Genomic DNA, 27,836 nt, shown 5'->3' on the forward strand with positions numbered 1-27,836 from the left:
ATGTAGGCAGTATCACTTCAGTCATTTGCTTTACTCAGAAATTCACAAGTCCAACAAAATCCAACACAAATCGGGATTAGGCCTGTACAATCCATATATAAAAAGGGTTGGTTTATTGTAGTTCAAATACATAAACTGAACAATCCCAACATTTCAAAATTAAACTTTAGAAACACAAGTTTAACATTCAAAACAGGAGTATAGTTTACAAGAATTGCCCAGAGGGGGTATGCACAGTCTAATCCAGAAGTATGTAAAGATCACTTTATCGTAAATAAAAATGTGTTTATACAACCGTCCTGGCCTGCTCGGTCACCTCTGGGATTTCCAGCTTCGAGCAAAACTCATTAGACAGAACTTCACTGGGGCAGAGCAACCTGACTGCTGCAAATCGATGGCTGGGGACAGGAACAGAGCAGCCTGTGAATAAACCTGGTTTGGTCACCAAGTCCCTGCTCTCCACTCAGCTCTAACAGATTTAGTTCCATTCCCAAGGGTGGAAGCAGAGAACTGGGCCTGGTGTTCCCAGAGTGGGCTGTCAGTGATCAGCAGTGTAAGCGTGTCACCTCCTCCTGCCTGGGCAGCTGGTGGCACACGTGTGGGACACGTTCAAACCCCAAACCCGTCACCCTTGGGGCTCACACGTAGGACACTGCTGAGAGGAAAGCCCCAGCCACCAGACTCACACCTCACACACACACACACCACTCTGAGACCCACAGTCACCAGACAGCCCACACCTTGGGATTTGTCACTCATGCTCCAATTAACTCATAAATATCTTTAATGAGAGTTTGTGTTGTTGGTTTTCCCCCAGAGATCATTCTACGTTCACTAAAGCTGCTTCTGCCTCTGCTCCTCAGATGTTTGACTATATTCACGGCAATGGATGTGTGTAACCTGACAGATGGCTCATGCAAGCGTTGGATTTACCAGAGACCCTGCAAGAGGAGCCTTCCGGGGCTATTTCGTCGTTCTGCGCGTGGGCTCGGAGGCGGTGGGCGGCGGGGGCGGCCCGCGCCGGTCCAGGTCGTCCACGTAGGACACGATCAGCTTGCGCCGCTCCTCGGGCACGCAGTCCAGCACCAGGTACCGCTTGTCGTTCTGCAGGATCTTCTCCACGTCCTTCAGGTGCTGATCCGACTCCTGGATCAGCTTTTTGGATCTGAAAGCAAGGGCAGAATAGCACTGCAGCGGGGTGGAGGCAGCGAGCGCCGGGGAACGGCCCCACCGACAGGCCAGCCAGGGGAGGGTGCAGGCACTGGGCCATCCTCTGAGCAAGAGGGATGTCACACCAGCGTGGGACCGGGCACGTAACAGTGCTCTGGGCACAGAACACACAGGCTCGTTGCCTACACTTGTGCTCTGTTAATAAAGCACCATTAAAGACTTCATAACAGACATCAACTAGGAAAAAACAGACATCAGTTTGCTGCTGTTTGGATGGCAAAGCAGAATAAAAGCCGCAAAAGTCTTGCACCAGCACTGCAGTCCCCACCTGTAAGTGATGAATTTGGTCTCTTTGAGCAGCGTCCGGAAGTCAGCTTTGGCAGTGATGTATTTGTCTCGGATGTACTCCTCAAACTCCCTCTGCTTTTTCTGAAAGAACAAAGATAAACACGAATCACTGGGTGCAGCTCCAGTACTTCCTGCCACTGAACACACTGAACACCAGCAGTAATTACATGTTAATTATACTTTTCCTTATCTTCTGCATTTTTAATTTTTTAAAAATCGTATTTAACTACTAACACCTGTGTTGACACAGAGGTGAACCCACTGCAGCAGCCACCAAGTCACTTCTCTGTACCCTGCACCAGACTGGAAGTTGGCAAGAGCAATGCAAACCACTCACCCTGTCGCTCGAAGAGAACTTAATGCACCTTGGATCTTCTTTAATGATTTTTTTCACTTCCTTCCACGTTGATGTTAAGGTTATCTTTCAAAAGAAGCAAAAACAGTTAAATTAAAAGTAAATTAGACTCTAAGAATAAGGAATGCAAACACTACTAACCTCTGAAGCCTTTAAATATATCCCAAGTCCACTGATGAACTTGCTGTTAAGTGCTGGGTTCTCATTACTTATACTATTACAGTTTTATTCTTAGAACAAGTTGATTTTACACAGCGACTCTTCTTTCATATTTTGAGATGGCATTTTCAGATCAAGGTCCTCCAAATATCATTTACTTTCCAAAGTCTTTTTCTAGTACAATTATGTATATTGTGTTAAAAATTACCTGCAGAAAACTTGCCTCTAAACTAAAATAACTAATGCATTAAAAATCAGGTTAAAACCTCCAGGTTAAATGAAAGCTGCCTGAAGCTGGCACAGAACTAAAAAACAGGAAACCTCACTAAAACCCCAAAGCACAGAATCAGGGATGCATTCCACAGCATGAGCAGAGTAAAAGTTCAGGTTCAGCAGGAGAACATCAGAACAGGTGAACTGGGTAAGACCACACTGATGGCCATTAAGGAAAACACCTTGCATAGCTGAAGAAGCCAGACAGTGAAGAGTATCAAATAACCCAGTACTGAAGAAATAAAAATAAGATGAAAAGATCACTGATTCGAAGTTTATATGCAAATTAACTGTATGTTCAATCAAAGTAAAACTCCAGATAAACAGGTACGGAAACATAAGGCACAAATTTTGTTATGAAGGAGAAAAGAGAGTGATGAAGCAAAAAGGCCCTGGAAATAAAACCAAACCAATGAGACTGTGGGACAGAAAAACGGAAGATGAGAAAATGCAATGGGCTGCAAAGATTGTCAATTTGAACATCAACAGCTCTCACCGCTGAAGTTTCATCCAGAAGTTGCCTGAAATGTTCCCTCTTCTTTTTGGTAAGTGCCTCAATGTGTTCATTAAAGAGCTTCTCCTTCTCCTCCCTCTCGAGCAGGGACCCCGACTCCCAGCGGTGATCTTTGCGCAGAGTCCTCCTGGTGTCAGACCAGGACACATCTGAAGAACGCACCTGAGCCAAAGATGATTTGTTTTAAACCAGCTTTTCCACAGTTCACTGATAACAATGCTTATTTTTGCATCTCATTCGAAGTTAAGGTTAAAATAAAAGAGAAACCCTCAGCTTTTAAGAAGAGACTGTAGCAGGTTCCCCACAAACACTGAACAGGCAGCGGCAGAAGGAATCCCTCTGCACTGGTTCAGCACAGATGGAGATGTCCCACTGACCCGGCTGAGCATTCTCAAAACCAGAAAATCCAAGCACCCTCCTTTCCTTCCTGCTCTGTGCGCAACACTCTGTGTTCACCAGTGTGCTTGGAAAGGCAGCCTGGAGATCATTACTTCCAGAGACACCAGGAGCTCTGCAGTGATTCCAGAGCCCTGTTTCCAGCCCGGAGAACACTCTCTGCATGAGAACCCTAAATGCCTTCTCTTCCAACCAGGGCAAAACTCTTAGTGGGATTTCACCTCTTTGGAGCAGAACTCCAAATGCCCAGAGGCTTTGACAGGGAGCCCGCAGCAGCTCAGCCCGCCCTGAGGGGCCGAGGCAGCTGTCAGTGCCTCACCATGTCAGAGAGCAGAGCTTTGAAGTTCTGGATGGCCTCCTCGCGCTTGTGCTGCTCCCGCTCGCGGTCGATCTCCTTGGTCTGCTCCGAGCGCGCCTTCTGCACCTCCCGCTCGCGCTCGCGCAGGCTCGCCTCGATGCGCGCCTGCCGCTCCAGCTCCTTCTCCTTCTCAGAATCTAAGTTCTGAAAGTCAGCAACAGACCTTTCTCAGCAAAAGCAACACTTCGCATTAGAAGGAGAATTAAAGGGCTATCAAACCAAAGGCAGCTCAGAACAAAAGACTTGCAAGGGATTTGGGTTCTCTGGATTACAAGATTTTGCTTCAAGAACCATGCTGAAACACTACAGGGTTAACATGGGGAAGAGACAAATTTGGTCACAGATCAACTATTCCCAGGAGCTGTGTGCGGTGACAGACTCTGAATAAGGGAGGCCAAGGGGATCACTGTTTGTTGGCCCAGTTTTACATTCTCAACCATTAACTGCCTGGAAGAGAAAGGCAGGAATATTGGATTAAGAAAGGAGCAGCATTGAAGGAACTGGGTATGAACACACATCCCTGAAGGAAGCTCAGCCGACAGGGAAAATCACAGCAAAGGAATGCAGCCCATCCTAGGAGGCAGTAATCAATGTGGTGTTTGTATCTGCTGCAGTTTTACAGCCATTTTTACCACCAGTGATTTCATAGGAATCTTTGAGGCATAACTTCTCCCAGATATCGTGTGCGTGCATGCACACAGATCCCACAAACATTCCACCAAGGACAGAACTCCTAAGTTCCAAGATGCTGTTCTGGGGCACTCCTGCAGTAACTCTGGTATGGAATTCTCTTCAGCACAGACCAGTCTGCCCTCAGCACACCTGCAGCCACACCCCCAGTGCTCCCCGCCCACCTTGGCTATTTTCTCGATGTACTGCTTGAACAGGTCCTCCCTCTGCGAGGAGCTGTCCACAGCCTTGTACCGTGGGTCAGTCTCCACTTTGTCCTTCACTTTGCTCCAGCGAGACTGACTATCCAGGTGGTGGTTTGCCAGCAGCTCAAAGAAGTCCATTTTGATCTGTTATACAGACAGAAACAGAAAGACAACACTTGAGAAAGACACCTTAATTCCAGTTTGCTCTTATGACAAAAGGAGTCAACTTACCTTCATCAGAGGGATCACATTAACATCACATACCATTGCAATTTAAAGCAATCACCAAAACTCTGAATTTAGTCATAACTGCAGCCCAAATTCACTGTTCCTTGAGACAATTTTGCCAAAGCAGATACATTTAGGTGATCTGCTACATCTAAGATGAACTCTATAAAGAATGATCCACCAATACACTCTTTATTATTTTACTCCAATTTAAGCTTGTTTTTTAGCTTTTATTTATGTCAAATTAACAAATTACTGATGCTGCATGATAATAGCATTTTGCCTATCAGTACTCCAGAAGCCATGCAGCTTGAAAAAAGGTTCTAGAGGAATCAGGTGCTTATGGATTCATCCTTCAGATGTACAATTAGGATCTGCCAGCAAAGACTGATGTCTTAAGATGGATCTAACCAAAAAAGAATTATCCACATATGGTAATTAAGTAAATTATATTTAGGGTGGACATGCTCATTCACATAAAAGTTGAAAGAAAATGTTTTAGTCTACTTTGTCAGTTGGAAATGGCATGTCACGTTTCTGCCCGTAGCAACAGCTGCTGCAAGGGCTGGCAGAGGACTGATCATAGCAGGTTTTATTTCAATACAACTAGCAACATGTTTTCATCCAAAGTCCCAGAACCAGCAGCAGTAAGGGCAACTACTGTGCTTTTATTAGATAGCTTGATTTCTGGGGAGGATGGTCTCCCAGCTCCTGCTGCACTTTAGCTCTTGGGTCACCCTCCACTCCTGGCAGGCTGGCTGGCCTTTCAGCCCTCCCCCCCAAAGCAGAGGCGAGGGGCTGGGCTGCCTCGCTCGCTGGGGCCAGGGCCAGGGGCTCTGCCTCCACAGCACCCCACACCCTGCCAGGCCACAAACCCAACACAGCTTCATGGCACATCGATTAAAACCCAAATCCAGGAGGAGGACTGCTGTGACTTGCTACTTATCTCCCCTCCCCATCCCTTAAAAAAGGGAAACCAGGAGAAGCAGTTTAGCTGCAGAACACTGAGGTTCCTCAGGGAAGGGAGCAGATGGACAGAGCAGGCTCCAGCTTGCCAGAGACCTGGCACATCCTTTTCCTCTAAAACGTGCTCAGTTACAGAATGCAAGAACGGAATGAAGATCAGCACCAACATTCTGCAACCTTGCCCACCAATACTTTTAGTTCTTCAAAATATTAACATATAAACATAAAAGGCTCTATAGGCTTTCTTACTATACAAAAGAAGACTAAGACAGTAAAGCAGAGATCAGAAACCAGCCCCTTAGTGCCAGTGGGATGTTGTGCTACAGCTACAGCACTACTGCTTTATCTTAAAGGAGCTCAACAAAATGCTAAACAAACTGTTTATTCATTCTAAAATGAAGAATGTTGTTTCAAAACATCATAAAACATGCATGCAGTTTAAAAATATGAAGCTTTCTAAGTCATGGCATTTGAAATATTTGTTAGAAACCAAACAGTTCCCAGCTGTTACTACAGAAGTCTCTAAGGTAAGGGTATCCCCAAGCTCTTGCACAAATCACCTGTGTGTGCATTCCAGAGGAGGAGCACCGTGGCACCAGCTGCCACACAAAGCTTCACCTGAGGCCACCACCACGGGCTGCAGGACGATGCTCCTGCAGGAGCTGCCAGGGGCACCCATGCCCAGCTGCGTGGCTGCCAACAGAGCCCTCACTCCCTGAATCCCTCTGGAGCTCCTGCCCAGCTGTGCAGCTGCCAGTGGAACCAGCTGCAGCCTTGCCAGCTCAGAAGTGGGCAGGAGACAGGAGGGCACAGTCAGTTCCTCCCGGGAAAAACAATGGCACTTCAGGCCTCGGGGCTCTAAAGCAGAGTTCACGTCACTCAGGTGCCCTGTACACAGCACAGGCGTTGGCAGCTCATTTTAAATTTTAAAAAGAAGACAAAAATGTCTCAAATAATTGGGTCTGAAGAATCTCACCAAGGAGTAACGCTTGGAGATGCCAGCTGTGGATGGTGAGTTCCGTGTGTCTGCACACAGGGACTCAGTCAGCCAAGTAGAGTGTCACCAGAGCTCTGGGCTGGGGACAGCCACCAGCACGAGGTGCACGGCGCCTGCAGCCCAACAGCCAGCCAGGCTGTGTCACCTGGGACAGCTCACACAGCTCACCCTGGGGACAGGGCAGAAGGAGCAGCTTGGGCACCCTGATATCCTTAACCCCCCACTACTCCTCTCTGCCATCTGAGAAGCATGGGATAGCATGGAATTTACTCACTGAAAACAGGATTTACTCACTGAAATCAGGCACAGGAATAAAATTAGCCATTGGAGAAGCTGGCTGCTCCATCCCCATCCCATAAGCCATAACTTTGTAAGGCAAACTCAAACATTGTATATATAATCTAAAACCCTTACGTTAAAGATTTCTGTAAAGTTGATTCTCCCTAAGTAAAGATTTCGGACAGACTGAGAAAGCTTCAGGTTAAATGCCTTAAATTTTCTTTTTAAGCACTTTCAAAATCAAAGGAAAATAAGGCTGAAAACATTTCAGGTGTATTTAGAAGTCTTTTTTTTTGGCAGTTAACACATTGCAGGTACAAGTCTCATCACTTCACAAGGAAAAAAACTAAAAAAATGTAAAGTACCGGAACTGCGGGAGGCTAAAGTCACCACACAGAGATACCAATGCTTTCCTCACTAGGGAATCCCATAATATTTGCGTGTCAGTGATTGACAGCTGTCAGACTGAACTGATTGACAGGCCGCACAGCACATAACTGTAAAGTCTATCCACTTGTTATAAAACAGAATACATAAAATGGTTACAAAAGGCTTTTGGAGAAAAAAAAAACATTATTTAAAGCAAACAAATACAATCTCTTCTTTTAACTTTTCAACTTTAGAACAATCATGCAACAACAAAACTAGTATTCATTCTTTAAAGTCTTCAACCGCACTGTTAAGCTGCAAAAATGCTTTAAAATTCCATATTCACAATCATACTGCAGTATGTAAAATCTAGTCTTGAACTAAATCAGTTCCCCTCTGAAAGCACAATCATTTATGGAAAACAGTAGCAATAAGGCAATGTTTGAGAAAATCAAGTACAGAATCAAATTGTATCAGATCACCCAGATTTTAAAACTATGCAAAGCTTCTCAAAGAATGAAACTGTCCCCAAATCTGACCTGTCCCCCAGCATTTCTCTCTCCTGCAAGCATTCCAGGTAGGGAAACCTGCAATAACTTCACACTACGTAATGAAAACAGCAGACTTGCACATGTCCAAAATGACTGGCCTTCAGAGGTGAGCTTCTCCACTCTCACACACACAGGGACGTGGCAGTAAGTGGCCCCAGGTTCTGGTGACCCCAGGTTTTGGTGGCCCTGTCTGAAGTCCCGTCCCCACAGGGAAGAGCTGCTCCCCACCACTGGCAGTGCAGGCAGGTGACACTGGGAGTTCATTAATCTCTAAAAAGCTGACTTTTAAATCTAATAAGCAGCAGTTTACACACAAGATCTACTTATTCAAAGCTTAAAAAGTCCCTCCCTAAGTGCCTGCTTTGAGATGGAAAGGGAACTGTTGGGAACTTGAAGAGACTATCCTCAGGGAATTGCAAGTCCTGCCTGCCCCATGTGAGGGAACAGAGAGGTTCCAGCCAAACAGGGTGAGACTCCTTTGCCTTTTCATGCATCAGGATGAAAGAACTTAATAAAAGAACAAAAATCAAGCATTACTTCAGTTAAAAAGATAATGTTACTGCTTGTGTATTAAAGAAACCAGTGTTGTTTAAGCAAACTCAGCTTCACAGGCAAACACAATTCAGTTTTAAATATTCTAAAAGTCAGTAAACTGCTAACTTGAAATTGTTCAGAAAGACCAGGGGGACACTCCTGAAGTGCTTGCCTGTAACAGCTCTAGGAAAGTGCAGGCCCATGTCTTGGGGAAGGCTCAGGGAAGCCAAGCACTGGCTCTGTCCCATCTCACTCACACCACTCACACTGCTGGAACTCAAGAGTCCCCTTACCTTCTCTCCCCTGGTCTTCGAGTCTTCCTTCTCCTTCTTTCTTGCCGCTGTGATAAACTCATTAAACAAGGCCTCTCGATCTTTCATCTTTTCAATTGCCTTGAACCTCGAGTCTTTAGCATGCTTGGCTGCAAATTCACTAAAAGTAGTTCTGCAACAAAATGGCAAGTGAACTCATTTGGCAGAGCTGTCTGGGCTGTGAGGCAGGTTCAGCAGGGAGGTATTTCCTCTGCTGCAATACATGCCAGAGCACAACTGACAAAAACCCAAAAGGCAAATCCTATGGTCTCACTACAGAGCTGCTGGACCAATGAACTCTATAAAAAGAGTCAGCACTCACACAAGAGGTGTTTGTCAGAGACTTACAAGGGTGGGTTGGTTTGTTCACATACAGCCACCTGCAGAAGGGGCAGGTGTAGAGAGAGACTACAGCGCAACCAAGGAGAAGAAACGAAAAAAAGTATCTCAGTTGTCTACAAAACTCTTCTTTTCTGTGGGTTAGCAGTTCAGCCACCAGTCTGTCCAGGAATTTCACAGCTGTGAAACCAAAAATCTCAGGTGCATTCACTTGCAGCCAAACCATGCTAAGAGTTCACCAAGAAAGCCAGCCTTTGGCAGGAGTCCCCAGAGAACACTGGCTGTACCAGCTCTTCCCCCTGCAGTGCACACTGCAGAGCCAGGGCTGAAACCCCTTCAAACACTCTGGGCAGAGGCAGCAACACTGGGCTTTCAACCCCTCATCCCACAGCGTTTCCCTGACCGTTCTCTCACCTCCAGGGCCAGATTCCAACCTGTGCAGTAGGTACATTACTGCCACTTACCTCGGAAAAAAATCACTACTGTGCTTTTTCCAAGCTCTGATGCAAATCTGGCCCCAAGAATACGTGAGACACTTATAATCATACGAATGTTTTCATCACAGCATGGAAATAATTAGACTTGGAAAATCCAGCCTACTGTTGCTGTAGGGTAAATTGAAACAAGAAGAGAATTTGGTAGCTTATTCAAAAGGATTAGAAAGTGAATGTACAGCTAGATTGAAGAACAAGAGCTGCTCAAGTGAAGTGGAACACAAACTCTTGAGCATGTTGGACTGAGATAGATGATTAAAAACCAGTCTGGCACTCACAGAAGTACAGCAATATCTTTAGACAAACACTGAAACCAGAAGACAAAGGATAAGATTAAACAAGACAGTATTTTCAGCTGGAATTCTCTTTCCCACCCCAGCCCATAATCAGGTAAAGAATCAGTCCCAACACAACATACTGAAGATAGGCTGAAAGCCGAGGATATTAAAGCTAACATAACTGTTTCTAAAGGCATTTTCATGCCTCCAGCCTTCCAGCCTACTACTGAGTTATTAGTCAGCTCTGAAGCAATTCAAAAGTTACCACAGCACCGTCACCAAATTTCCAAAATGAGTCACTGAAAAAAACTGAGCTGAAGTGAAACAAATGAGCTGTTATTTCACTGAGGAAGAATTAATGCCAGATGAGCCAAGAGATGCTGAAAGAGGACGGTTTGGAGCTTATCTGGTGACATAAGCATGAATCTCATGACCTCTATGTGCGGAAGCTGTGAAACAAATTATGCCAGCAGTGAAATCTTGAATGTACATTCACTGTCATCCCCTCGCTGTTACTGCTGCCAGTGGTCTGAATGTGACGGGGGTGTAATCAGTGCTCTATTAAAGTAACCAGAACATTTTATCACATCATCATTGACATCGTTCCTAACAAGAAAAACATCCCTTCAGCCCCCTCCAAACTCAAGAAACCTCCCTAGTACTTCTCAAAGACTTATTAAGAAGAAACACGGTTATTAAAGAAACTTGTGGTGCATCCGAGGCTGTTCTCACTATCCAGGGAGCATGCTGGGGATTTCAACTTGAAATATGTCAATCACAAGTTATATTTTTTTATGGAGTAGGTGAATACAAGCAAACAAAGGAAGATTTCAACAATATCTCATGATTTTTCTCCTCTTTGGCCATTTTGAAAAGATTAATCAACCCAATACCACCCAAAACGCTGCATCCTAGTAGAGATTATGCACATGAACCACAAAGAAACTCCTACCTTGGATTAATCTTTGCTTCTTCCATCATTTTCTTGAAATCCTCCTTGGCCTGCATTATTTTATTTTTCTTCTCCTTGCGCTCTTCCTCTGCTCGGGTTTTCACATACTGATCAAACACCTAGAGAAACACCAGTCACCCACAGCAAATACACAAGTGACACACAGAAGCTCTAGGGATAAGGGAGGAAAAGTCCCATTTCTTTCCTTATCTCTTGTTTCCTTTCCTCTCACCACAGAATCAACCCAGAGGAGGCAGAAATCTTAGAGACACTTTGCATTTCAAGATGGAATTGATCCAAGCTGCTGCACATGCAGGGTGCTGTACCTAACACACCATCTGAGACCTGGAAAGAAGCTCCTTACACATTCCAGTTAACATTTTCCGGGGTCCCATGTTTCAGACACTTCCCATGTGCTTGAAGCTTTCCATTTCCCTACATTCACTTGAAGAAAAGCTGCTGAAGTGAGAACTTGCTGAACAATAAAAATGCACTTTAGATTCCCCCCAAACACTTTAAAAGAAATAGCTAGATTGCTTATTATGCCAATACTTTGACAAGATACTGATGACTCTCACTACTTCATTCAGGTTTCAGCAGTGCTCTGTAGACCACTGTGTCAAAATATGAGACCTTCCAACCACAGGAAACAAAGCAAATATCAACACTTTCCCTTGCAGTCCAAGTCAAACCCTATCATGACAAAAATCCCTTGCAGCACTAATTAGTCTGAAAGGTTTGCAGAAACAAAGACTGAGGATTCAGATAAACCTGTAGTAGCTGTGTCTGGATGGGAAGTGAATTTAACTTTTTTACCTGTTTCCTTTCTTTTGGGTTGAGCAGCAAGTAACGAGGATCAAAAACGATCTTGTGCAGCTCTTTCTCCCATGTTGAAAAGGCAGAGACCTTTAATTAAATGAAGATGAATATACAAATTATACAGAAGTTGTACAGTTTTCCTTGAAAACACTGATGTGATGAAAAGAGGGAACCAAACTCATCCTGGAGCTCTCACCACTAATGGATGACAGAGGCTGTCATAGAAAGTTTCAACATCAATTTCCTCTGAAAACTTCCAAAGGATAATACACACTACTGCTGTGTGACATTAAAAATAAAATGGTACATTGAGAAGCTGTGTTCCACAGGCAGCTGGAACCACTTCCATTTTTCAGCTACTATCCAAATTTATATTCAACTAGTTTAATTTATCAAAATCAATTGGCATCAAGTACATTTCTTTAGTTATTAAAAGCAAAAAGTCTCCCATTTAAGGGTAAGACTGTACAGACTAGAGTGGAAGTTGCTGCTTTTCTCAGTAGGAAAACTTCCAAAAACATTAAGGATGTGTCCATTCTGTGTGTCCTAGTCATCTTCAATGGCAATTTCCACTTATGTAATTACTTAATTTGGGGGAAAAACGGGATGGAGGGGAGGAAATTACCTGTCTTGACCCTGTCATTTCAGTTACAAAATCTTTGCTGTAATTGTAAGTTTCTTTGAAATGTGGAGTTTTGTCCAAGACCATTCATTGATCAGAGGAAGGATGAGATTGTTTCCATACACAAAGTGCCGCAGGTTTGGAATTCGCCAAGAACTCGGGAGGATCTGCACGAGCCTCCCTCTCTCCCTCCTCACACACACACAGAGTTCTGATCTGAACCTCCCTCTCTCCTCACACACACACAGGCTGCTGACCCCTCTTTCCAGCAGCATGTCCTTGAACTGCTTCATCCGAGCCTCCAGCGGGACGATGGCTCTCTCTCGAGCAGCTTTAATCTCAGCCTCCATAGCAGCCTCCTTCTCAGAATCCATGTCTTTGATATCATCTTTCCTGAAAAAGAACAAAGTCTAAGTTGAGAAGTAATATGCCAGCCCTAGAGGTCAGAACCTGAACCACATCAGGAGAGGGCAGATATCACTGATCATACCAGAAGAACAGGCTTACCATCCATGAAAGCCATTCTAAGAGGTGGACATGAATAGTTTCACACCCAGAGCTCAGGAGCCAAGGTATTCCAAGTCACTTCAGTGCCAACAGATGGCTTCAAAGCAATCAGCACAGTCTGGCTGTACTCAAAGGTCTCACCAGACATGCAGCAGGTTTTACATCAACAGCACTAATTTTCTAACCTTCTGTTCTGGGCCATGAGGCACTAAGGGAGTTTGCAGGTTGAGAACACCTCTCAGTCATGACACCAAGAATGCTGACACACAGGTGAGACCTCACCTATTAAAAAGCTTCTGGAGAAGTGTGCTGATTTAGGTTTACTAAGAGCAAATGCACTTCATCCCGGACAAACCCCCAGCCCTTACTAAGATGACACAACCACAAATTACATGGTAAAATGACTTTTAAAACAGCATGCATATCTCCAAAAGGCAAACCAGAGCAAAAGACATAAGCCAAACTTGTAAGCATTCATAACAGAGTAAAAATAGAGGAACCACTATGAAAATCTAGGTGGCAGGATATTTTGACAACAAAGTCTTGTGTCCAGAAATTAACAAACAACAGAAGCAAGCTATTTAAGACACACTACACTCAAAATAGTCTTTGGATTCACCAACTTACACCATTTATTTCCATTTCAAATTACTTGCAAAACATATGCTATTTACTCTCTGCACAGGTTTCAGCTATCTCAGGAAAACAGCAAATACCTGATCTGCTGAGCAGCAGAAAGCTCATGACTCTTTCCACTAACCCTCTCCATTCCAATTATACTCCACTGGACACAACATACATGGCCCAAGTAACAAATTTCAGTTATTTTACCACACGGATCACTTGGTATTGAAAAAGCAAAAACTTACTTGCGCTTTTTTATTTTAATAGGCTCATCTTCGTTTGCTTCCTCTGCAGCTTCATGCTCTTCTCTAACTGTAACAGATTTCAGTATATTGCTGAAAATTTTTATACTTATGAGTGAAAGCTCATGCACAAACCAAGGACAACATGTGCAGCAATTGTGTTCTGACAAAGGGAGAAGACACGTGGCTCTCAGTCACTGCCAGAGGAACGCTGTGGGAATTTGGGGACAGGACCAGTGGACTTTAGCCAGCTTGAAATTTAAAATGACAAACATTGAGCTCTTATTTTTAGGGAAAACAACTCCGGCTTAACAGTCTAACGAAGCACTTGGATCTACCTGATCACCTGTACTTTGCTCTCCTCCAACTACAAAGCCAACATGTCATCCCAGGACCATTTCCTAGAACTCAGGCCAGAGAGAAATCTCATCTCAGCAGCCTTTTGAATGTTGTCTCTCTCAGCAGCTATTTCCAAATTCTTTTCCAACTGATGATCTCAAAGTTAACTCCTCTTCTGTGAGAGCCCATCTGTACAGTATGATCAGTCTTTTCTGATCTCTTTCTTATAAAAAACACAATCCCTTTTTTTAGTCAGTAAAAACTGTGGGGTTTTTCAACCTGTTGGCATTTAGCAAAACAATTAACCTTGTTAGTATCTACTTTCTTCAACGGGCTATCTTTTCCCCAAAAGACTCCACAATCTGCCTTTCACATTTATACACCTTTTCAGTAGGCCCCTACATTTCTGTCACTTATTGAAACGTTACAAGCTTTGGAAAGCAAAGTATTAGGTTGTATTTACACTTCCTAAGAAGGCAATAAGATTGCTCTTACTAAGTTTTTTTCCTTCGTCCATTCCCTTTTTGTGAGGAGGTTCTTGAATGATTTTGTCCACATCAGCTCTTCCGATGAGGTCGTCGGGCCGGTCCCACATGGACAGCCGTGTGGTGGGGTTGTAGAAGAACACCCGCTCGTCACCAGTCCACACCACACACCTGGGATGGGGAGCAAGGCTTGGATTACCCTCACCCACGGGGGACCTGCTGCATGCTCACAGCCTGCAGCACAGACCCAGCTTCCACTGACTGCACAACTGCCAGACACTCCGACTGCCCAGCTCCGACCCTGAACTGATGCCTTTCTCTGCTGCCAGATTTGAAAATACAGTGATTGGAATTTGGAACTGGGATATCAGAAACACAGCACACTAAGTACACGCTCTCCACACAGTCACCTGTTCTAACTCCCCAGCAACAGCCCTGCCAGTCCCATAGCAGCAGCTACCTACCACGGGGTGCCTGGAATGGGGGTGGTGGCCACTGGCTTGGCCTTCTGAGCTGCCTTCTCTTCCTCTGTCATTTCTTCCTCTTTTGGCTCCTCAAGGAAAAAACAGGTTTGAAGATCAGGCAATGACAGCTGGCTAATTATTTATTACACAGTAACAAACTTGTTTTACTGAAACCATGCTGACAAGCAGCTCACAATGACACTTCATCCATGCCTAGAACAGAAGCCCTGGAATTGCAACAGCAGCTGCTATTCCAAAAATCTAAATTCCAAAACCTCGAAGCATTTAATTAACTTTTGGCTTTGACAAAACCTTACTTAAATACTTTCCTAGATCTGTATAAATCCTGGAAATCTAGGCAGGCCTGGATACAGGTGTAAGGGTGCATTTTCTGACAAAGGAAATTTCATTTATTCATAAAATTAGTTTGTTTGATAATGAGACGCACAGTAGGAAACAGTGAAAACCTGAAATAATCTCTGTAGCAGAAATCAACAAACTGGTAACTACCTAAGAAATAAACAGGGCTGAGTGGCAGCAAAACCCAGTAACTGAATTCTGTGGTTTTGCCCATTAAACTACCTTGAAGTTCACAGAAATCAGGATAAAAGTTTTAATTTTTATTTAAACACCTCTTAGCATCCTCAAAAACTACGTTGCTTAGCACAGCAATATGCCTCCAAGAGGAAAAGTTACTTCTGTTTACTGGAAACACTACAGCCCTTTCTAGGACACGTGCTCCTAACAGCCTAAACTTAGCAGTTAGAGCACAGGGTGAACATGTGAGCTTTGTGTCAAACTGCTAAAAATAATGAAGCAAAGAAATAGAGAAGAAAACTATTAAATATTAAATACTTCAAACATTCAGGACAAGTTCCATTTTCTGAGTTCCATAAAGTCAGTCAGAGAACACCACATCTGTGTAATAAGCTAACCTCTGTGCCATGCTTTAACTTCTTAACTGACATATTATGTATGTTTTTTCTGAATGTTCTTTTTTGCTTATGTAAAAAAGTTAACAAAAGAAAGAAAGATCTGAATCCAAAAATGGAGGCTTTCAAACCCCCTCAGGAATTTAAGAACTTGAATTAGTAACCATGGCTCCTGACAACCCGCCTGGGCTAAGATGCAGATACAGCTGAGGGATGTGAGAATTCAGACTGGCTTTTGGGTTCAAGGTCCTTTACCTCCTTTATCAGTTCTTTTATAGGTTCTTCTTTAGACTCTTCTTCTTCTGTCTCCATAGGTAAAGGCTCCTCCGAGGGTTCTTTAATTGGCTCTTTGACCTTCTCCTCCATTTTTTCTAAAAAAAGGTAAGAGTCTTCTTGAGTATTATTTAGAAACCACTATAAAACCATAACAAATTTCTTTTTATCGGTATAATTTTCCAAATACAATACCAACCTAAAGCTTCTTTTCAATATATTCTCACCACTTTTTGTCTCTCTTGGGCTTTACAGCGTCTGCTTATGAAGTTGTAGTTATCTCCTGTGCCAAGATACTACTTGGTACTGGAAAATGAAATATTGTGATGCAGCTATTATACTAAAAGGCTGACTAAAGGGTACTAACAGAAATGCTAAACCAATAATAATTCTCAACCAAGAGGGCAACACTGAAGACCACTTTCACATTTTGAATGTTGCAGACAAAAACAAATAAAAATCAATGCAGATCCACCTGGGGATTTCTCTGCACACAATTTTTTAATTTACAAAAAGTATAAAACATATAATCTTCTCTCAGCAAAATTAGTATTTGCTGTCTCAGATACTTTCATCTCAGTAAAAAGACCTGTTATTTAACCTGATTCATTAGGAAGATGGGCATTAATTGAACCAACAGTGTGTCCTGCATCTGTGTAAACAAAGACTTCTTGTAACTAAAAATTCAGGAGACAATAAAAGGCACAACTGTTTGGATTTGCTTTCTTAAAACACTTTATGAACTGAGTAAGAGCCACAGGACTTTTGCCCCTTCCTCCTTATTTATGATACAAGAGCAATTGTATCCGCCCATGGATCTAACGTACATTTACAAGAACACAATGCAGAGATGTGGACAGGGGGAGGTGACATCATTTCACTTCATACTCCAAATCTATTTATATATTTAGTTTTTCAAGATCTGAAATTCAACACAATGATCTTCATTTTGTCCTGGTCTACAGCCCTTAGTATGAGTGACTTTTCCCCTCAATTCCCCTCACTTTCTGCCTGCAACTGGAACCTTCTCCAACATGTGTGCAGGGGAGGTACTCACTTTCTGCTGGCACAGGAACATGCACTGGCCTAGGCACAAGATTTGGGAGCAACTCTAGAACCAAAGACTCTTACAGTACAGTGGGAAACACGCTGCAACTTTCAGACTGAAGACCAACTCACATGGATCCTTACAATCAGAACTTCAAAGTATTCTCAAGGGAGACCAGGGGTAGAAATACACCCGCTCGCACTTTCCAACACAACCACTGATGGTCTGAGCCACGCTCCCCCTACACAGCTGTGGTAAAAGACCCAAAGTACCTTTCTCCTTCAGTTCTTGGGGTTTTTCCCATGTGGACTCCAGAGTCCTGTTGTTGTAGTAGTAGGTCTTCCCATCGGCTGTCTTGTACTCTGTCCACTCGGAGACGGCGGCTCCGGCCAGCGTGGCAGGGGAGGCGGCGATGGCCACCTGCGGGTGGATCATGGGCACGATGGGGGGGGCCATGCCCGGCAGCACTCCTGGGCAGGGAAAAGCAACAAGGAGAGAGGACAGTGAGTGGCAATGCAGGGCCTAAGCACCAACACCCAGCACCTTACTGACCTAACTCACAGATATCCAACCCAGAGAAAGAAACAGAGGGATTGTTTTCAAAGTTACATTGGAAAGCAAGGCATTGTTACCAATCTCTTTCCTGTGTTCTGCAATCAGTAATGCCCACTCCCAGGCAAAGTGGATTTTAATTAATTTGTTTAATTCTGCAAAGCACAAAGCTTGTTAGCTTTTAGACATTTATTCTACTATTTTAAAATTAGGTTCTCTATTTATTAGAAAAGTCTTTATCAGATGCCTGCAGCAAATAATTGGGGTTAAGTCTACTCCACAGCTTAATTATGCTGCCATTGTGCAAGATATTCCTATCGCTCTTAAAAAAGGCAAGAGTGGATTGAATTTGAGCCATAGAACATAGAACAGAACTCTGATAAATCTTAAATACTGGCATTAATTCATAGCCTTGGATAAAACCTGATGAGAATGAAACAGTATCAGATTGTTGGGTTTGTTTAATACTGCAAACTGATTGGAAAAAAACATTTTATTGAAATCCTAAAGCAAAATGGCAAGTAAATATCCAAAGAAAGCCAGAATGCTGCAGTGTCCTATTATCCCTCCACTCATCCCAACAAACTGAGGATAATGAACAGATTTGGAATGACAAGTTCTAGAACAACCAATTGGATAGGACTGGAACTTCAAGATCATACATTTGAGCCATTAACACTGAGAAAGTCTCATTTTAAATAACAGAAATCACACATTACACACTGCCATAACGTGTTCTCAGCGACTGAGTATTCATAAATCCACAACTGAAATATGAAAGTTCACACTCAGACACACAGACACGCACAACATGCGAGCACAGCCAGCCACTGCACATGTGGAGCAGGAAAACAAAAATCCACACAAGAAACTAGGAACTAAGTATGGGCATGAGAGTCACAGAACTCAATGGTTACAGAAAACTACGGGAGTTTGGGTACAGAATAAGCTGACACTAACAGTTATTTGGGGAAGTTACCTCCTGACCAAATACGATATCTCATTTATACTGGTTTTGAAAATAAAGTATATGTAATCATTGAAGTGGGGAAGCAAATAAAGAAATAAAAGAAACAACCACATTCACTACCATGCCAACTTACAGACAAAACGAACTAGGATGGGTTTGGAAATTACCGGTCTTGGTGGTAGCGACTGTCTTTACATACGGGCAGCTGACTATTTGCATCATTGCTACACCTGCAAAACGGATAGGAAGCATGTTGGAAAGCTGCCATGGGACGTCAGCTACCACGGGCTGCTACGGACTTCCTGCCACAATTTGGAATGCCATTTGCAGCTGGCAGAGAAGAAGCCTTCCAGCAAGAAAATGTGAATTACTTTTGCTTCAAGGTTTTATGCCAGATCAAATATAAAACTAATTTTAACCTGCAGCAACAGTCTCTGCCTATGTTAAACCAGCTGCTTAGCAAGTTATTGGGATGTCATTAAAAAGAAAAAATGTATTTCAGTGAAGACTCAGGGGTTTAAGTTCATCCATGGGGGAATGCAGCTCCCCTTGTAGGGCAGCACCACAAGAAAATATCCCACTATGGGGCTGCTTCCACAGGCAGCCTCTGCTGGGACAGACCTGTGGGGAGCAGCAGCAGCACAAAACAAGCTTTGAGGCTCCCAGTCTGCTGCTGCAGTTAGAGAGCAGAGTAAGGGCAGAAGGACAGGTCTGAACTAGTCAGAGCAGCACAGCAGGGCAGGGTGGACAGCCAAGTGCAACCCAGAAGGAAAGCTGAGGGTAGGAGGGTCACTGCAGCAAGGCTGGAGGTGAAAGAGGGGATAAAAGAAATCAAAGCAATGAAGCTGCAGACAGAGGTACACAGAGCTGCACTAGGTCAGGGGCATTTTCTTTATTTTTCATTATCAAGAATGGCATGAGCTGAAAATGCTTTAAAAGCCAAAACTCGCCCTGAAGAGGTGGCACCATGCACTGGTCTGCTCTCCAGCTCTCCAGCTGAGTAAGAAATGATGCAAAAAAGCACAAAAAGGCAAGCAGCTCATCCTCTTTGATCAGATCAAAATCAGTGGGAAATCAGACAAGGCTGAGGGGAATGCATTTCCAAAACCTCCATTTTGGGTGTAGAAGGCAACTGTAGAAGTGCTCTCTGGCTGGTCCAGTCTGGATGCTCAGAAACTGAAACACTTCCCTTCAAAAGTTCAAATGCATCATGTGAGGTGGGAAATGCTCCAGTGGAAAGTGAAATTAAACCCCTGTTTAAACCAAAGAAGTTTCTGGATTTGGTCATTAGAGATCTAGTATGCAAAGCATACATAAATACTGCCAATTTATTTGAAAATAAATTTGTGAGAAGACAGAATTGTAATGTTTTCTAAAAATAATTTCAATGAGAGAATTGCAACTAGTTTTATTTTTAAAATAAGTATTGAATTGAGACATGAAAACATTGACTCAAACAGCACTGATTGAAGTGTTTGTCTAAACTGGAAGGGTGGTCATGTTATATACTTGACAATGGACCTGAAAATTCGTTTTGTGAAGGAAGTTGCAGCATGTCTCCAACGTGAGTCAGTACAAATTACACTGTCTGGGGATCGCTGGAGTTAGGGATGCTGCAGCACAGATTAGACTGAGCAAACACCCAAGCTGTTTCTGCTGCCAAGGTCATTCCCAAACATGAAACTGACTTAAAACATAGGAATTGAGAGAAAGCAGACTTACTTTTTAAGATCTGAGATTATGAGATATCACTAACAAACTCTTCCATTATTCCTTCTTACTACAGTTTAACACAAAGATTAACTTTGAAATCACCTGACATTGGTATTGTTCAGCTCTGACCCTGTGATTTCAAATCCTCTGGCTGATATCATACCTGGTGCTGAAAGCCCCAAACATCTAGACCCTAACCTTCATACGACCTTCTGACTTCACCTGATACTGTCTTGAAGTAATTTGACTTCTCTTCTGTTTCTTGTAATTGTAAAATATTTTACAGTTTTCCTTTTCTTTTACAGTGCTTAGAAACCATCCCAACCAATTCAAGTCAGAATTAGCTGAAAGAAGCTGACAGATTTCATTTCTGTAACTAAGCAAACTGACAAATCAGACCCACTACTGGAAGCAGCACTTTGCTGCCAGGTGTCCTTCCTACATGCTACGGGTTCCACGTGCAGCCCAGCTCACAGGAAAAACTGGTCAGAGCAAACACCTCTTACCAGGGAAGTTCTGAAAAAAATCATTTTCAAAAATGAGTTTCAGGAGATTGATGTTCCTACTGTGTGTTTGCACTGCACTGCACTCCACCCAAAGCATTCTGATTGAGAGCTCACAATAAAGCCCAACCTGGGCATACACCCAGGATCTCCATTTCCACTGGCACAGTTCTACACTGTCCTGACCATCCCATTTTACCCCACAGCTCACTCTTGTGTGGATCACGTCCCTCACAGTGTGTAAGGGCCCTTTATTCCATGCTGGTGCCTTGCTGACAAGGTTAGAAATGGCAGTTGAGAGCACCCAGCTGATCATCTCTAAGGCTTAACTCTTTTTATTATTCCTGCAAACCTCACCAATAAACAGACTTCTTTCTCGTACTCTTTATTCATTTGTTGCTCAGCCTCAAATATCATACTCAGAATAGTACTTGTTTCCTGGTTTAAACCAAAGAGAACTACACTGCAATTTCCTTTTCAGGCCAATACAGATTAAAGTGGCTTTGCCCAGTTATTTAGAAGACTATTCTAAAAGCAGAGGCAGCTAAAAGCTGGTGCTCTCTTCCAGTCAGCACTTTAACTGCTTTCAGGCTTTTTTCTCTCATCAAAGGAGTGCTCTGAAGGGTCACTTTTCATCCATGCAATTCAGTGGGGAGGTGAAGGCCTCCCTCCACATCCACTGGCTGGCTGCATTAGGAGGACAGCAGCAAAGTCACCTCACTCAGCTTGTAGAGTCAGAAACATGAAGATGCTGCTCAGAGCTGCATCTTTTGTCTTTTTAAATCTGAAACTAAGTTGGATCAAATACAACTGCAGCCTCCTACCTCCCTCTGCAACAAAAAATCATCAGTTCCTGGTGTATGCTTAGTGCCACCGTGCACTGAAACACATCAATTTTGTATCAGAACAGGAACTCAACAGTATCCATGCAAATGAAACGTGGTGAGTAAGTGCTGAGTGTCATTAGTGATCTCCCGGGAGGCCTCTGCAACAACTACAGGCTGCGAGTCCAACATTTTGCCACTAAAATTCCTTCCTTAGGTATTTAAATATTTCATAAAAATTGAAGAAGCCATGATATATCCAGAAGAAGTGTGCTACCATCTAAGATTCCTTCTCTATGTTCTTTAATATATAAATATAATTTAAATATAATGTAATTTAATTATTTAATATATAAGCCTGCAAGTAACAACATGCTGCCACCCTAAAGGCCTCATTATCCTCAGTCCTCAGGTCACACCTCAACACTCAGCATCCTACCCAATGGCTGCAGCCTAAGTGAACTGGGAACACCTGATATCACTGGGGTCATGATTTCCACGGTAATTCTTCCTGCTCATCCATGTCCTAGTGAATATTTATGCACAAGACTTCAGGTCTAAATAAAGTAAGTAGAAAAAAATTAAAGCAGTATTGCAATTAGTAAAATATAGTGCTCAAAAATATATGTTCTTTGTTAATTAAAAAGTCTGTCTGCTAACCCTGAATTCTTTCAGAGATACTCTGAGGAGAGGATCCAGGCAAGTTCTGTACACAGTGGACACATGAGTGCAAACAACTGACAACATGGACATGTAGCAGACAAGACAATTACAGTTTGCCAATTTACCTGGAAGTGGAATAGGCATGCCAGGAAGGGGGACACGAAATGGAGGTACCATTACTGGTGGAAAAGCAGGAATTGCTGCAGTTGGTTGAGGTACTGCATGAGGAACTGCAGGAGGCAATGTCTGTGGGACTGGCTGGGGTACAGTCTGCACAGGTGTAGCAGAAGGAGCAGAGGTTGAAACACTGACTGATGGTGTGGCAACTGAAACACCCGAACTCGGGGTCTGGTCTTGTGTGGTAGGTGCTGATAAAAAAACACAAAGAACACCTTGTATCTTAGACACTGCAATATATTGCTGCAAACATACTGGCGCTCTGTTTCCCTGTACATAGCAGGTATGCTCAGATATAACCAGCAGGGAGATGCTCCTGGACAAAAAATACTTTGCCTTCTCTGGAACTTTAAATATTCACAAAGAAAGCCAATTTCCAATTTCAATTTCTCCCATTCTTTACACTTAACATGTCTCCACAGCAGAAGCAGGGCTGTATTAAAGGACAAACACAGGCTGAAATGAGGTTCTATTCTGTTCACAGAAACTGAACATTACAGCAAGTTTCCAGTGGCAACAGGCTATCCTCGTGTTACGTGAACAGGTTCTGCTTTTAACAGCAGCAGCACGTGCATGACAGCAGTCTGCCTTAAACTATGCTGGGCTGCGCCCCCAGAGCAGGAAAATATCAATAAAAATGTGTAAATAAGCAAGGAGAAGGAAAATACTTTTCCTCAAGAGCTGCAAGAGCTTTCTTAGTCTTCAGTGCCTCCCAGCAGGAAAACACACAACTGGCACCCAGTTTTATAATCCTTGCAGCATGATTGGTTTCAATTTCAAATTGTTTTAATTGGGAGCAAACAGTCTCACAGCACAGGCCAACAGGAACTTGAGACAAGTCTGCTTAAACTTGTAAACTCACTCTGTAAGATTTGGCGCAGACATGAAAGGAAAAAGTAAAAAAAAATAAAGAAACCACACCAATTTACAGCCATATTCCAATAGGTACACTGTGCATTTTCTATTACTATCAGAAACATTCCAAACAACATACCAGTGTTAGCATATTTAAATAAAGATTTTTGATCTTTTGATAAGCATTTCAGAAAGGGTGAAAGTTCTTAGCAGTGCCTAACATTTAGGGAAACAGAGCAGACAGTCAGTATGTGATTTGTAAGACCTAGGTCAAATCAGTACAAGGCAAGAATGAAGCTCAGCCAGAAGTCCCAGGGTTTTGGTTTTTTTAAAGCCAAGTCTAAGAGTTATAAAATTATTTTAAATTATAAAATTTCATCACCTAGGCACAGACACCAACAGTAACAGTTCTTGAAAGCAAAGACAAAGTTTAGCAGATAGAACAAGTAGAAGTGGAACAGATTGTCAGCATTCAACATTAGGAAATTCAACCTCACAGAGAAGGTGCATGAAGTGCTGCTCCCAAAGTATGACTAGCTCTCCCCAGCCTGCCACTGGGCCAGGAGCTGACACTGACCTCCCACCTGACTTGTTACTCAACACAGCAAATTAACACCAATACAAGTTCTCTGCTGCTCTAGTGACGTGTCCTCCCTCCAGCCTTAACGAAAGCAGAATTGAAGGGTTACCTAAACTTGACTCCCTTTTACACACAGACACTGAAGTCTGGGTTAAATGGTGAGTTAGTTGACTTGTCTCACCCGTTACAGGAAAAAGATGCCTTTTTCCAGGAAAAAGAATTCCAGAGAATGCAACTCTACCCCACAGCAGGACTGGAACAGTTCACCTCCTGCCCCTCTCTGGCCTGGCTCAGGGCACACCTCTGAGCCAGTGCAGCTACAATGCCCAATGTCCCAGTGCCAGATTCCTGCTCAGCACCAATGCTGTCTGTCTGTAGCCCTGCACCCAAGACAGGACACTCTCTGAGCTGCTCCTTGCGCTGCACACCTGGCTCTGGGCACAGGGACTGACCTCGCTCACTGTCTGCTGCTGACACACTCACAGCAAACAGACCCACAGTACTTACACACTTCGACCCACATGCACTGAGGCACCTGGGCTGCACACATGTACCAAAGGGCAGTGCAAACCACGCTGGTGTGTGCACAGCCATGCATTTATGTGCATGCTGCATCAATTCAGTCCCCTTTCCTTACTTGGAAAACCCCTACAAGCAAAGGCTCAGTCCATGGAAGCAGCAGTAATCTCCAGACTATCATTCAAAGATCACAAATGAACAAAAATGGCTCCAAGGACTTTCTTTTTCCTCTTTGTGGAACTCTAGAAAATAGGAACTGAGAAGGCTTAGGCAGAGGAGTAATGCTAATAAAAGCAATACAACAAAGAAACTCTATTCTGTAATCAACCAATGCTCACAGAGCAGCAGCTCTGAGACCCAACCTACAGAAACAGATGCCATGGAGAAAATGAGGAAATTGCTACAACTAAACTCCTACCTCAGATCAACATTTCTTGTCAAACACTTTTAAAAACAATTTAGCTCTATCTACAGTCAAAAGGAAATAGATGTGTAATAGCTCTGAGATGATGTGATAACAGCAGAAGAAAATTATACAAAGACCTGGAAGAATTCTTTGAGACTGGGGAGAAAAAAGTTTGCATGCAAGGTTCTTCTGGACTAAACACTGTACTTTAAATTCACACTCCATGCTGAAACAACTTTGTCCTGAATCCCCATGCTTTGCTGCAGCAATCCCCCATGCAGCAACCCCACCACCAGCTCCCCCCACTGCGAGGCCGAGACACCCCCAGGTACTCACTGGAGTTGGTCTGGGACACTGAGGTTGCCGTGGTGGTGGTGGAGGTGCTGGAGGACTGCGTGCTGGAGGAGGTGGATGGAGATGCTGCAGATGCAGGGCTGCTGGTGGTGGGGGTGGAGGCCCCCACGGCCTGGGCCTGGGCTGCCAGCATGGGTGTCAGCTCTGACTGCTGGATGACCTTGACCCCGTCCGGCTTGCTCCACGCCGACTCGCGCGTGCGTGCGTTGTAGAAATAGACCTGGGGAGAGCGGCCCCGTCACCTGCAGCTCACCTCAGGACAGGGCCTCTGGGCACCCCAACCCAGCCAGAGTGCCCAGGGCTCACAGCACAGCACCCACAGCACCCATCTCACCTTCCCGTCCGGAGTTTTGTTCTCTACCCAGATCTCCTCGGCTGGGGGCATTGCTGGTGTTCCCGGCGCAGAGACCGGCGGCATTCCTGGAGGGAACATCATACCAGGAGGTGGTGGCATGCTACCCATGGGAGGAGGCATAAATGGTGGTCTCTAAAGGCATATAATAACAATAATGATGATAATGATAACAACAATGTAATGTCAAGCAGTTTTCCTTAGCTGCCCTAATTGTCCCCATCACTTGAGCTCTGAGTGTCACCCCGAGCCCTGGTGCTGCTGAGGAGCTGCAGAGCTCACAGCCTGCGTGACAGCTGGGAGCAGCAGCACACCCTGGGTGGAAATCAAACACAGGAGACACCCACAGCCAGGCCTGGGATCCACAGTAGCTCTGCTTGGTTCTCCAAACTGCAATTAAAATAGTGAATTTAATCCATAGTGGCACGTGGTACCATTCACCTCCTCAGCCTGCCCACAGCCCACACAGCACTCACACTGCCCTAACGGGAAGGCACCCCCACAAAGCAATTAATAATAGCACAAGGCAATTAAAACAATCCATTTATCATTCACAAAGGTGCTGTCCCTTGCAAACTGTTCAGGCCTCAGAAAATCAGACACAAGACCTCAAACCATCCATCAGTTTAGCAGCAGAGGGACTGAGCAGAAGCTACATTTGCACACCACAGGTATGCAGTGATGTATGACACCACACCTGAGCCCTGTGTTCTCATCTTGCCTTGCTGCTTCCTTCACCCATTTCAATGTCCATTCTCATACTATTTCCACACAATCACAGAATCAATTACATTGGAAAAGAGCTCCCAGCCCATCGAGTGCCCAATCCCCACCTTGTCACCCAGCCTAGAGCACAGAGTGCCATGTCCCACTGTTCCCTGGGCACCTCCAGGGATGGGAACTCCAGCATCACCCAGAGCCTCCTTTTGTCCAGGCTGAGCCCCCCCTAGACGCTGCAGCTGCTCTCATCAGACTTGTGCTCTCGACTCTCCACCAGCTTTACTGCCCTTCTCTGGACACGCTCCAGACCTCCATGTGCTTCCTGAAACTGAGGGGCCCAGAGCTGGACACTTCCATGCGTGAAAACAAACGAAAAATCCCTAAATCCCACTTAACCAGCCCAGGAGAATTCCTTACCTGTAGGTGTGGAGGCCCCATGGGCGGGGGGATCCCCCCTGGCGGCGGCATCGGGGGCATGCTAGGGTCGAAGGGGGGCCGGCCGAAGGGGGGCCGGGGCGGCGGAGGAGGGCCCCGCATCATCCCGAAGGGCGGGGGCGGCCGCAGGAGGGGCGGGGGGCCCCGCAGCACCGCGCTGGGGGGCGGCGCGGGGCCGCGGAACCGCAGCGCCTGCTGCTGAGCCATCCTGGGGAGAGAGGCACGGGGAACACGGGTCACTGCTGCTGTCGGGGAGGAAACCCGCCGGGACAGGCACCGGGCAAACCCGGGCAGCACCAACAGCAGAGCACAGCATGCACGTTCGAGTGGGCAAAGCCAACCGTGCAACTGTCTCAGGATGTTCTTCTGCTACACAATTCAGGGTAATCAGTCCTCACTGTGAATTTCCCCTCATGTTAATGGATACCCAGAGCTGGGATGGGGAATGCAGCCACTGGTAGCGCATCTTTCCTTCTCTGCCGGAGCTCCCCGAGCACAGCCGGTGCTCCGGCTCCTGCTGCCGGCGCGTCCCGAGCCGCCACAGCCACCCGTGCCCGGCGGGGCCGGGACTGCCAGGGGCTGCCGGGGGCTCGGGTGTCCCTGCAGGCGGGGCCTGGCCCGAGCACGGCTGCGCCCGCGCTGAGCCGCCCGGCCCTCGCACGGGCTCTCGGAGAGCGTCGGCCTTCAGGAGCCGGCAGAACGGCTTCGGAGCGGCTCCCCCGGGGCGCGGGGCAGCTTCACCCGCCCCTGGATGCACTGCGGGACCACGGGCGCATGAGGAACAAACCCGAAAAAACCCAAGGTTATCCGACAGTGGACCACGCCAGGACACGGCCTGTCCGCGCTTCACCGGGTCCCGCCCGGGAGCGGCCCCGGCCCGGCGAGCGGGAACAGGGCCCGTCCCGCCGCACGCGGGGCCGGGAATGGAGGCGGGAGAGCTCCCGCCGGCCCTCCCCGCCGCACCCGTTCCCGCGCGGCAGCGCAGCCCAGCCCCGCCCCGGCCCGGCCCGCCGTACCGGAGGTCGGTGCCGAAGCGATCGCCCGCCGCTGCCGCCGCCTCCCCGTCGCCGCCGCCGCCCCGCTCCGCCATGGCCGCCACCGTCGCGCGCACT

The 27,836-nt window shown here is 45.2% G+C and overlaps 1 protein-coding gene across 5 annotated transcripts; it reads right to left on the reverse strand.

Annotated features, from left to right (window-relative positions):
• Positions 1–12: 12 nt before the first annotated feature.
• Positions 13–27,836, reverse strand: TCERG1 (transcription elongation regulator 1). Of its 5 annotated transcripts, none has more exons than XM_059860548.1 (21): positions 27,741–27,836; positions 26,707–26,932; positions 25,552–25,704; positions 25,200–25,437; positions 22,452–22,694; positions 18,791–18,853; positions 17,374–17,571; positions 16,036–16,151; positions 14,849–14,934; positions 14,395–14,555; positions 13,564–13,630; positions 12,445–12,580; positions 11,563–11,652; positions 10,747–10,865; positions 8,666–8,816; positions 4,428–4,592; positions 3,535–3,717; positions 2,802–2,981; positions 1,856–1,939; positions 1,499–1,599; positions 13–1,165 (listed from the first exon to the last, which is right to left on the reverse strand). In XM_059860548.1, the coding sequence occupies exons 1-21, from the start codon at positions 27,812–27,814 to the stop codon at positions 964–966; spliced, it is 3,036 nt and encodes a 1,011-aa protein (XP_059716531.1). In that variant the 5' UTR covers positions 27,815–27,836; the 3' UTR covers positions 13–963. The 5 variants fall into 5 exon arrangements, with proteins under 5 accessions (XP_059716531.1, XP_059716529.1, XP_059716533.1 ...); XM_059860546.1 differs by having other exon boundaries at positions 14,849–14,937; XM_059860550.1 differs by lacking the exon at positions 22,452–22,694 and having other exon boundaries at positions 14,849–14,937.

Source organism: Haemorhous mexicanus, chromosome 15 (genome assembly GCF_027477595.1).
Source record: "Haemorhous mexicanus isolate bHaeMex1 chromosome 15, bHaeMex1.pri, whole genome shotgun sequence".
Lineage (NCBI taxonomy): Eukaryota > Metazoa > Chordata > Aves > Passeriformes > Fringillidae > Haemorhous > Haemorhous mexicanus.

Coding starts and splice junctions, on each gene's coding strand:
- TCERG1 (XM_059860546.1), bottom strand. CDS start 27,814: ATGGCGGAGCGGGGCGGCGGCGGCGACGGGGAGGCGGCGGCAGCGGCG. Junction 17,572..18,790: donor AGTCGCTACCACCAAGACCG/GTAATTTCCAAA, acceptor TTCCCTGCCCAG/GAGTGCTGCCGGGCATGGCC. Junction 12,581..13,563: donor ATTAAAATAAAAAAGCGCAA/GTAAGTTTTTGC, acceptor GTTCTTTTTCAG/GAAAGATGATATCAAAGACA.